At 39.1% G+C, this 12,224-nt stretch overlaps 1 protein-coding gene across 10 annotated transcripts in view; it reads left to right on the forward strand.

Annotated features, from left to right (window-relative positions):
• The window catches only part of FAM13C (family with sequence similarity 13 member C), a 151,433-nt gene that overhangs the window by 131,850 nt on the left and 7,359 nt on the right, over positions 1–12,224 (forward strand). For 5 of the 10 annotated variants that reach the window (XM_081569119.1, XM_081569123.1, XM_081569118.1 and 2 more), the window contains 4 exons: positions 5,744–5,839; positions 7,150–7,349; positions 9,078–9,179; positions 11,645–11,808. In XM_081569119.1, the coding sequence (XP_081425245.1) occupies positions 5,744–5,839; positions 7,150–7,349; positions 9,078–9,179; positions 11,645–11,768 (522 nt within the window). In that variant the 3' untranslated portion in view covers positions 11,769–11,808. Of the gene's footprint in view, positions 1–5,743; positions 5,840–7,149; positions 7,350–9,077; positions 9,180–11,644; positions 11,813–12,224 lie in introns of all 10 variants that reach the window. The other 5 variants (XM_081569121.1, XM_081569122.1, XM_081569116.1 and 2 more) reach the window with 3 other exon arrangements.

Consider the following 12,224-nt stretch of genomic DNA (forward strand, 5'->3'; position numbering starts at 1 on the left):
TAGATGGAGCTGCAAGTCTGGTGGCCTGTGAAGGAAGAGCTCGTCTGTGGTTGGAATTCTCAGGTCTGAGTGCTATCGCACAGGGTGGCATGAGATGAAGTTGGAAAAGATAGGTCAGGGTCCATAACACAGGAGCTTCCAGGCCACTGAAAGTATCAGGAAGCTGTTGAATGGTTCTAAGTGTGAAAGTGGCATGGTGTGATTTACACTTTAAAGATCTTTCCGATTGCTGTATGCAGAATAAATCATAGGAAAAAAGAGCGGAAACGGGAAGATGAAATGGGTGGCTTGGACTAGGATGTTCACCGTGGAGATGGAAAGAAGCAGACACATTCAGTCTATTTAGGTTCTAGAATCAAAAGGATGTGCTGAATCACTGGGTGGTAGAGAGTAAGGGAAAGGAGGTGGGTCCATTTACTGACGGGGAGCACGCTGAGGGTGGGAGGGAACGCTGAGGAGGTCTGTTTTGGACATACTCATTTTAAGATCTTTCAGGAGTAGGGTGACCTACCATCCCAGGTTTCCCTAGACTTTCCTAACTTTAGCACCGAAAATTCCATGGCCCACCAAAAGCCTCAGTCCTGGGAAAACTAGGATGGTCTGTCACCCTGCTGAGGACATTTAAGTCAAATAAAAACATGTAAATGAAAGCCTGAAGGTCAGAAACACTCTGAGTTCTCTAGAAGTCATCTTTGTTTAAATGGCAGTTTATTTCTATTATTTTATTTTACTTATTTTAATTGGAAGATAATTACTTTACAATATTGTGAAGGTTTTTTGCCATACATTGACATGAATCAGTCATCTGTTGAACTGTTTAGTGTCAGAAAGTAAAAAGTGAAAGTTGCTTAGTTGTGTTTGACTCTTTGTGACCCCATGGACTATAGCCCGTCAGGCTCCTCTGTCCATGGAATTCTCCAGGCAAGAATATTGGAGTGGGTAGCCATCTTTTTCTCCAGAGGATCTTCCCAACCCAGGGCTTGAACCCAGGTCTCCTGTGTTGCAGGCGGATTCTTTACCATCTGAGCCACCAGGGAAACTCCTAGTGTCCGAGGTCCCTTCAGAGAAGCCTCGTATCTCAGCAGTAGGCTAAAGTCAGGTTCTTTAAACACAGATCACCTGCTGTGGAATGTGTGCGTCTCAGGACCTAAAGCTGCAGAACTGTTCCAGGAGAACTTCACACCACCAACCTGTGTGAAGCACAGCAACCCGTGGCCAGGCAGCTATGAGTGGTTCCTAAGGGGGAGTCTAGAAGCCACAGAAGAAGCAAAGGGAGGATTTAAAATTTCCAAAATAGTATTATTCTTGGCTCCTCAGGGAACTGATTTGCATTTGAGGTGATCTCATTAAGTCCCATTTCTTTAAACTCAAAATTTCAGATGATTTTCATCTGGGGTCTTTGCTTTACTGCTGAAGATGCATTAAATATTAAAGCTTTCAAGTGATTTCTTTCTTTTCTAGAGATGCTGTTATTATGACTCTTCCTGAAATTTTTGCCATTGGTGTTTAGTCAGAGCTCATCCTAAAGCTGATAAATGCAGGAGACCCTATAGCATGGTCTTGTCAGTTCAGATCCTGCCACTGAGTGATTTTCTCCCTCCATCATCTGTGGGTGATTTTTGGAGATAGTCACTTCCAGGTCGCAGGGTGTGCATTGAGCCCTGGAAATGAGTGAATCATCCCTCAGTTCTGATTATGGTGCCTGTTTATGCGTTCCTCTGAAATGCTGAATTGGAACTGGCACCTCTCCCCTTTTTATTGTCCCTTCCAAGAACTGTAGGTGGGGTCAGGTGCACAGCACAGATGACCGAGTGGATGAGTAATGACCATTACTTCTTCTTCCCCTTCATCAACTGCAGCATCTTTGAAGAGAAAAGCAGATTTTCTGAAAACATAATAATTATAAAGATGAAATAAATTTAATCATGGATTAGTGAGTTGTGCATTGGAGGGAGGGAAGACATACAGGTAAAAGGCACCAAAAGGAATATCCCATCAAGTTCTTCTGTCTACTTATCCTTTCAACAAAAATTTAATTTAATTTTCTGAATGGGTGATACTTTCTCACATAGTTCAAAAAAACAGAAAAAGCTACACATTAAAAAGACTCCTCCCCATCTGCCAGCTCCAGTTCTGAGGTCTCCCACCCCTGAGCAGGTGGAGCTGTTGTTAGTAATGTTTTTTATGTCCTTTTGGAGTTTCTATATAAGGCATATACAAGAAAGAATCAATATACATTTTTAACTTGCTCCTTAAAAAAAGGTAGCAGTCTACATAATTATGTATCCTTTTGTCATTTTGCATATTCATATTGACATAGTTTCTCATTATTTATTAAACTTATGCTTTAATAGTACCATGGTATTCCTTTTTTAGTAATTTACAACCTTGATGGTAACCTCAAATCACCTAGTTTGATGGCTTAAATAACATTTAGTATGCCTGACTCTATGCCAGGGACATTTACATAAGATAATTAAAAATGATCCTCATTCTGCATATTAAGAATCTAAGGTTCAGAGAGTCCATAATTTTCCAAATTAAATATAGTGTGTAATTTTTAAAGCCAGTTATCTGAACTTGTGGCCTCTCTTTTCAAGGCCAATCTGCAGTATCCTTGGAAATCTGAACTGACCCAGCCATCCTCTCCAGCAGCTGTTTTGTATGATGATGTTCACTAGTGACTTGCTGTGTTGTTGGACTGACTGGTTAGTTGAAACAGTCAGATTTGTTCCACACAGACCGTCTCCCTCAGTGAGGGGCTGAGGAGACAGACTTAGGGAAAGTTTGGCAGGACTTAAGTCCTTAAGGCTAAAGAATAATGGATTCCCATCACTCTCTGTCCAGAGAGGGGAATGTCAGTTCTGCCTCCAAGAGAGAGCTTGTTTATGGTGACGGTTTGAGTGATTTTTATGTTTCTGTGGTTTCCTGTGAAAGAACACATGAGACCAGTGCCACGGGGAGAAAGGAAACAGGCGTGGTGGTAAAAGCACTTAGGCTGCCGCAGTTTTTTCTCTAACGACTGTCTGACCAAGGCCCAGAAAGAACAAACACTGGGGCTGACCACTCAGCAGCAGTTCTGCTTGGAAAACCAGCTTGCTTGGGGCAGCCATTCCAGACCTTGGTGATTGGAGTAACCTCCTGTGGGGTGGAGTGGGGCAGGAGTTTTTTATGATGGAGATGTCAAGTTGTCAACGAAGCAGGTCAAATTTCCTTCTATGCACGGTCCCCTCTTGCTCATCTTTCTTGAAGTCTCCTTTCTTCTGATGCCATAAAAATGGAGGAGCAGGAAGGAAGGGTCATTTAGCTTCAGGGTTTATCTCCTTAAATTTATCTTTAAAATCGGACTACCCATTCATGCTCTGGATCGCTCTCTGGCTCTTGCATGTTATTCAACATGATCCTTGTTTTCTCCATTTAAATAAAAAATGTAAGTTAGATACTACTAACATATCATAGCCAGCCACTAATATGCAGAGTTGGGGAGCAGGATGCATTTCAGAAATAGCCATTGGACTCAGAGGAGAAAATGGTCTGAATCTTAGTAGAAAGTGCCTGAGGAATGAGGAGTAGCTGAGTCGAATGTATCTCCGCCCCTTGATTGGAAGTACCTGTCCTGCAGAGCCTACCTCTGGACTTATTTTCCACCATGAAGATCCACTTTGCAGGCCTCATAACAGCGAGTCTCCACAGGCCCCTGAGTAGAAGACAGCTCCTGGCATATGTCTCACCACTAACCCTTCTTCTTCAGGCAGCCTGCTGTCCTGTCCAAATGTATTTGAGGATAAGCACTGATGGCATTAAAATTTTGACAGTGTCCTGTACTTATGGCCGTTGAATCCTCACATCTATCTTTGGGGATTACTTTAATAGTGATCCTAAGAGTAAATCATAGAATCATTAGAGTGAAAGATGAAGTCCATACGTTATATACATGCCCTGACTTTTATCTAGCATCTGTGGAAGGAACCTTTCTGTAATGGCATTCATTCATCATTCTAAGTTGCTTTTTGGTCACTCTTTTCTTTTTCTCTTTCAAGACTAAATTTAGCTTTTCTAGAATCCAGACAACATAAAATATATTGTAAAAATAAGCAAAATCACAAAAATCAAACTGCAGTAGAGAGATGCCAATAATAGTTAAATGCATCCTTTTCAAAGTGCTTTCTATGGAATATAAGTCCCAATAAGATACTGAATAAAAAAAAAAAAATCAGTGTTTTCTGAACCTAGAGATGTTTTTCTTTGTCACTTGTTAAAATCCCATGTAATATGTGAATTTTTCGTGTGTAAGAATGTATCATGACTAAGAAAACCTTTAAAGAATGATTGGGCTAGAAAATGAAAGGTTCTTGGGGTTACTTAACCAATAAATGAACTGCTCTACATAGAGAGGTGGTCTTTTTACTGAAAATAAAATAGCCTTGGGTCAGATAGCCTGTGGAATTTATATGAAGATTGCTAAAAATCAGACTACTTTTACTATATATATATATATAAACCTTGGTTATTAGATGGGTGGTAGGAAAGCATATACATGTGTACTATGAGAATTTGAAGAAATACATGATGTAATTTATTTGGGCAGACAAGACTACAACACAGACAACAGGTGAGGCCCAGACAGTGGGATACAGATACGTTTGACTTCCTTTTCTCTGTGAAGAAAGATCAGCAGAGGCCAGAATGGTTCTCAGCTGGGATGGAGGTGGGGTAGCATGAGAATAACTAGAAGGCTGAAAACATACACGTTTGAGCCATTTTCTCTTCCTCCAGGATTCTCATGGGGGATCTGGAGGGCAGAGTCAGGACCTTGGGGTGGTTATGCCGTGTGCTATTTCTACCATTTCCTTCCCACCACCTGGCGAGTGAGATCCACTTGGCCAGAGTGAAACAGAGTCTGTGTGTAGTGAATATATAGAAACTTCATGTAGGACACACATCAGGAAGGAAAACCAAAGCAAGCAGAGGAGTTTGGTCATTTTGGATGGAGAGGTAGGTAGGTGGGTGGGTAGTTAGGCAGATGATTAATAGGTAAGTAGGAAACTATTTAAAATTGTGTGTACCTTGTGGCATGTTAAAAGTAGTGTTTAGGGATGAGTCAAAGAGCAGAAGGGTAATAGAATGGATTAGTGGACCAAGAGGTTATACACTTTTTTTGGTTGGAAGGAACTTTTTAAACTCCCAACATCTTTGTTGTATAGGTAGGAAACTGAGAATCCAGAGAGGTTTACTGTTTTATCCAAAATATTTAGTTTACGTCAGATTTAGCCAGTAAGCTAGCATATAATCCAAGCATGTAGTGGTAAAGACCTAGAGAGTGTTGGTATCTGTGGACAGAATCTTGAAAGTCCAGATAAGATGCATGTTTCAGAAGAAAAACTGATAGGCCTCAGTCACCCATTAGTTTAAGAATGAAGAAATAAAGAATTATTAATTCTTTAAATAATTAAAGGTGCCTTACCATTTATACACTGAGGATTCCTCTAGTAAGCAATAAAAACATCTTTCTCAACTTGGACCTCTCCTTTAAGAAACTTTTCCTAGAAGAAAATTGGCATGTGCTTCATACAGTATCTTACCAATGACCTACCTTTTGAAGGTTACTGTTGTATTTTAGTACTGTAATCCCTTACTTTTAGGCTTCAAAACTTTTTTTTTTTTTTTTTTTGCCTGTTAAAAACATTGATGTGTTTTCATTCTTGTTTGAGAAAGGAACAATAACTAATTTCATATTTTCCAGGTAACTAAGCAAGACAAGAACCTCATAAAGCCTCTTTATGACCGATACAGAATTATCAAGCAAATCTTGTCCACACCTTCCCTTATTCCAACAATTGTAAGTCAAGAAGCTTGCCTTCACCACTAACCTGTCCTTGTGCTTTGTATTGATATTTAGTTAGGGAGGCGGCACCAGAAGAGGTATAAGCAAGCCTTCTTGGCAGGTTATCCTGCCCACATGGCCAGTGGTTTCACAGCGTAGAAACGAGGTCTCCCTCAGCTCCAGCACTATACTTAACGGTGGCTGTTAATTAAAATGACTGTGAAACAGGACTATATAGCGATTCTATTTTTGAAGCCAGTTTTAGCATTTGCTTTCATTGTTTGGGTGAGGAGAACAAATGATGGATTTTAGTCTGGCATTACCTAATTTACAACAGCACAGCTAGACAAAACAGAACCCGTTTTAGTCTGGGTGTTGTTAATTTTTCTCCTTTAATAAAAAAATTGATTTGTGTGTGTTCTTTGATAATAATGCAGCATTTGTTTTTGTTACCATTTGACCATCACTGTGTAAGATATAGGCAGATTTATTTCAATAGAAAATATGAATACTGAAATTGGGTTAGACTACTTTTAATTAAGAATGATTTATGGGAATACAGAACTAGAAAAGCACCACAAATCCTACACCACCAATATTAGAACAGTCACTTGCTCAAGATGTCAGTATTAAAAGAAAGTACATATTAACAGATACAAATTAAAGTATACTTCAGTACATTTATACTTCCACAACTCTAAACACAGAGACATAGTGACTCATACTCTTTGAGATTTTCCTGTTAAGGAAGCATAATTTAAAACAGGGAATGGCTTTCAGATTTCCTTGCAAGAAAATCTTCTGGTTGTGACACACATTATCAGAACAGGTTACGGAGAATCTCCATTTTGATTTTGGCCTTCATGAAGCTGTTCCCTGAATTTGTCCATTTTCTAAGTATTCTCTGTATCTGAGCCCAGACCAGGACCTGATGTGGGTGAGAGGAGGACACAGAGGCCTGTGGTCCATCTCTCCCCACCCATGTTAACTCTTACGATGCTGGGGCCCCTAAGTCTGGGTGAAGGGAAGGTTACTAGGCAGTGCAGCCCAGATTGGAACATATCCCAGTTGTCTGTGCCTTCTTTGGCTGGCAGAGGAAGCTGAGCTTGGTAAGCGCTTTAGCCCAGCGTGGGTGCTTTATTTGCTTATTAACTTCTGTTAAGTTTCTTTTGATGCAACCGAGCTAGCATTCCTCTTGGTTTTCAGTAAGCACAGGGGTCACCTACTGTTTTCATGGTGTCTATTTATGGTTCCCTTTTCCTGTTTCTGCTTCCCTAAGAGGCACTTAGCACTTTGTGACTCTATTGAACTCTTCTTATGATAAGCAGGAGGAAGAAGACTCTGATGAAGACTGTCCACAGGGAAGTCAGCAGCCTTCTTTGCCAAATCCAGCATCCCACCCTCCTGCGGCTGATCACCTCGTACCCTCTAATGAGACTGAGCCCATGAGGCTCCTGCTCCCCGACGAGAAGAAGGAAGTCAAACCACCAGCCCTCTCCATGTCCAACTTACATGAGGCCACCATGTGAGTGTGAATGCCAAGTGTGGAGTCGTCTTGGAACTCCTTCGGTCTGGGGGACCTTATATGTACACACAATAAACAACTCAGAAGAGCTATTACACTCTCTAAAAAATGCCATCCACCAGAAAACACAATCTGGGTATCCTCCTAACAGGGAAATTGAGGAGACAAAGCCATGAGGAACCAAGGCTCCTAATAAGGTCCTAAAGTGAAGAAAGTGTCAGTCGCTCATTCATGTCTGACTTTTTGCAACCCATGGACTGTAACCCGCCAGTCTCCTCTGTCCACGGAATTCTCCAGGCAAGAATACTGGAGTGGCTTGCCATTCCCTCCTCCAGAGGATCTTCCTGACCCAGGGATCGAACCCAGGTCTTGCAGATTGTTTATCTAGTCTGAGCCACCAGGGAACCCCAATATGGTCCTAAAGATGTCACAAGTGCTGGTGTTCAGTTTTCTACCACTGCACATCATTTTAGCGGATCTGGTACCAGTCTAACGCCTGGCAGTGTTGGCCCTTGACAATGCTAGAACAAAAGGAATTGGGATTCTGTGCTGGGTCAAAAGTTGTCAGGACCTTTATCCTAGTCTATTCTATTTATATTAAATGGTTTTGCCAGACTGGGACTTAAGTAAATGAGCTGAACTTTTTCTTCTAATGGCTTCTCAGTCAGGAGCCATTTGGATTTTCATTAGTGTCATTATTAATATTATGCAGTAGCTGGCCTTCCTCTGATCATTTGGCCTTCTTTCATTTGTATATTATAGGCCAGATTATGAGTTTTTTTAACATGTGTAATAGTGTGGTGAGTATATATGCCCCAAGAAAGGGTTAGAATCCCCACAAATACCTGAGACAAGACCAAGGACTAATTGTAAGCTGAGATTTTAGTGTGCTTCTTATCAGCTGGCATCCTAGTCTCAGCTGAGAGAAGAGTGACCTGTTTGGAAGCAGAACATCAATCTTCCCCTCTTCCTCCATTGTTTCCTCTTTCCCTCCCTCCCTGACTTCTTTTCTCCTTCTTCCTTCCCTTTCTTCTCTTTCTAGGTTGGCTGGGTGGCTGGTGGGCTGTTCCAAAGCAACTGTACTTTTTGGGGGGCGATGGGAGGGAGTGTATAGGGCTCTTTGGAAAGCAGTGGAATCTTTTTCTTTATAGAAAATACCCATATATAATTTCAGGGGGTTCACAGAGTTTCTGAAACCAGACACAAGCTCCCCAGGTAAAGATTCCTGCTCTCAAGTAGTTGACTTTTCTCTCTTAGAATGAAGTAGAATCTGCAACATAATTACAGCTTTCTTTGGGTCTTTGTTTCATTCCCAAGGGTTTTGACATTCCCCCTATAGTCAAGATTTAGAGTAGAACTGTTTTTAAAATCTCTCCCTGTAGCCTCTCTTTAGTCTGTCACCAGATAACTGATGAGTATGCCTCCAAAATGCTTTCTCCCTCATGCACTCCTGTGGCCTTTACTGTCCCCACTTTTTATAATGGACTCAGTCTGCTTGCCTCCCATCTGTCCTTTCCATTTTCTGATGATGTTATTTTCATCCTCTGTGATGTCCCCTGCCATGTGCTCCCCTCTGGTCAGGCTCTACATGTGTCATCCTTATTCAAAAGGCACTCTTAAGTAGAACACTTCTGTATCATAATAGCCTCTTGCTAAATAGCTAACTCTGCTCATCTCTCTGTTATGCCAGAGCTCCATAATGGCAAATGTATATTCTACCTGATACAGGCCTGTACTTCTTGACCATCTCCGAGAAACTAGGGCTGATAAGAAGAGACTTCGGAAAGCCTTGAGAGAATTTGAGGAACAGTTTTTTAAACAAACAGGAAGGTAAGTGTGGACAGAGATATTTTCTAAGCTAATAATTTCTAGAGAACTGAGAGTTAGGAGTAAGCTTGAATTTTTTTTTTTTTTTTTTTTGCAGTAACAGTGATTTTATACAAGACATAATTTCCAGTGACTTACAACTAGCATTTGTCTAATGCAACATTTGGGTAGTATCATTATTGGGTATGTTTTATAGGAGGCTGTAGCTATCAAGTATGAGACATGAATCTTTAAAAAAATAAAAAGATGAACTCCCCAAATTCCCTAACTTTTCACAATAAATCCCATTATAACTATTGAATTTATCTAAACCTTAAATAAATCTATTTCATTTTTCAGCCCATGTTAGTTCTTTGTTCTAAGTTGACTGTTATAAGTCCAAGTGACCTACCTTTCTGCTAATGTTAACTATCTAATGAGAAATGTTATGCGGTTGTAAAATTCAGAATATAAAACAATTTGTTTTCTTTTTTCCTTTACAAAATTTCTATACAACTTTTACATTTTTTAACCTATCCAAACCCAGGCAATTTAAAGAGTTTTAGAGCTTTCTGGTGTGTCATTAGTCCTGCCAAATGGGTCTGCAATGGTACTTGGCATGCCTCTGACATCCAAGGTAGTTATGTTCTATGTATAGTATTTTAAATGCACCAGTGAGTGTGAAACCCACTTCAGATATGCTTGCTTCTTGGTTGAGGTTATATGCCCTCTTGTGGTAATACACTTAAACTAAATGCAGAAGCAGTGCCATATTCCGAGTAAAATCAAATAGTTGAATGGCTACGAAATACAGATCTTGCTTTTCTAAAACATTTCATTGGGAAGAGTTACTTGTCCATAGGTAAAATAACCATGCAAATAGATTATTAAAAAATTTCATGTTCTATAAATGTTCTTGGTAATAGTCATCATGCAAGAAGCATAATTATCTAGATATGACCTTAACAGTTATGAGCCAGGACCTGTGCTAAATGCTTATGTATGTTTTGTACAATAAGAAAAGTGGTTAAGGAAATACTTAGTAAAAATTTTCGTCCTGGCCAATGCATTCTTGTTTACTAGCTAAAGTGGAGTGTGCCAGACCAGAGATAATTGCATCATGAACTATTAGTGTTTCCCTATAAATTAGACTATTTCTTCACTTAGGTATGTTTACACAAATTAAGGTGGTATTTAGATACCCAGTTATAAGTTTGGCCCAGAATACAAAATGGAGGCAAAGGAATTATGTTAGTTTAAGAGGAACTCTGGCTATAGGTTTGTATACTGTTCTGAGTTCTGAACTAGAGATTTCAGGGAAGACTCTTTATAGATTCCAGGGAAGACTCTTTATAGATTCCCAAAGAATATAGTTATCTACTGGTGTTGTAACACTGTATATACATCCCTGAAATTTCTAGTTCAGAACTCAGAACAGTACACAAATCTATGTGTACTGTTAGCTGTTCTTTTATTTGTAAGAAATATAACTTTATCAGTACTAGGAAAATAGAAGGGGTATAGGTTGTTTGATTTTTACCCATTTTCAGCCATAGTTATATTAGAGAGTATCTGTGTTTATATTCAGTAGCAATGGTGGTGACGTCATCTGGGTTTTCCAGTCTTTGTATTTCAAAGTCATGGGTGGAAATATTTTAAAAGCAATTGGCCATCTTTATTAACTAAGGAGATCCTTAACTAACTCTTGTCCTTTAGGAAACATATCCTGGCAATGTATTTTTCTGGGAAGGCAGATGATTTTAACTCCAGATGTTACCCAATTATTCTTCAAAGTAAATGTCAAGATCATCTGGCAGTTAGAAGGCATATGTATAAAAATGTGCCTGATCCTTAGCCTAGTCTTAGTAGAATTAGCGTGCAAAGAACCACTACAATTTAGACTCAGATTCCTGAAAGGAACTTCTCTTTGACTCTTCTATACATTAACAGAGATAGGTACTATAATTACAAGAAAGTTTAGAAATAATTCATGTTTGTAAGGTAGCTACTGAGCTTTTTCCTCCTATTACCATAGATTTATAAGTTATTTCTGTTAATGTAATTTTCATAGTATTTTTAGGTTGATATTTTAAACAACTATCACTATAAGGGCTGAATATTCTGCACAGGCTTGGATGATGGGAGAAAGACCAGGTAAAAAAATACCTTGAGGGTTCTGGTTTTTATTTCCCACAGACCTTTCTACTTCCCCAATGTTATATGTCTATGCACTGGACAATGTATTTGCAAAACACTTGTAATATTTAACTTCTCAGAGCACTATTACATTGAAACCTAGTAACACATGGAAGAGGGAATGAATGAAGAGGAAAAAAGACTTGATGCAAAAATCAAGCGGAAATTGCTACCTTGTACTTTTCTCACAAGAGTTAAAAAAGGCTTTTTAATGACTTGGTTCATTAATGAACTAATGCATTTTATATTCATATATATATATATATATATATATATTTTTTTTTTTTTTGCAGAAGTCCACAAAAGGAAGATCGGATGCCAATGGCAGATGAGTACTATGAATACAAGCATATAAAAGCCAAACTGAGACTATTAGAGGTCCTCATCAGCAAGCAAGATGTGGCCAAAACTATTTGAGGTTCAGGAAATGTTTGTGATCACTTTCACCTGCGATAAGGCAAGTTTATTTTCCTCTGCCGTTCTTGCTAAGTAGTGTGACAACTGAAAACTGAAGCACTTTAGTGGTAGTATTAGCTATTGTTAAGAATGGATGGCAAGTGTAATTATAAATGAATAGAAGGGATCAAAATGGGAGAAAATACAGTAACTAACATATAATTGGAAAATAAAATTCAACCTTCTCCATGCCAAGGAGAAAATGTAGAGTCAGTATAATTACTTCAGAAAACATCTATTTTATCAAATGTAAGTAATACAAACTGTCCACCTGTTAAACGGACCACTGGTTAGAGAAAGTCTACTTAATGTCCAAAGACTGCTTATACTGACACATGGAAAAGAGCATGATTTTTAAAAATCAATTAGAAGAACAAAAGAAACTCATTTTACATAGAAAGGGATATAGTTAGTAAG

Source organism: Giraffa tippelskirchi, chromosome 2 (assembly GCF_054371585.1).
Source record: "Giraffa tippelskirchi isolate mGirTip1 chromosome 2, T2T-mGirTip1v1.2.pri, whole genome shotgun sequence".
Classification (NCBI taxonomy): domain Eukaryota; kingdom Metazoa; phylum Chordata; class Mammalia; order Artiodactyla; family Giraffidae; genus Giraffa; species Giraffa tippelskirchi.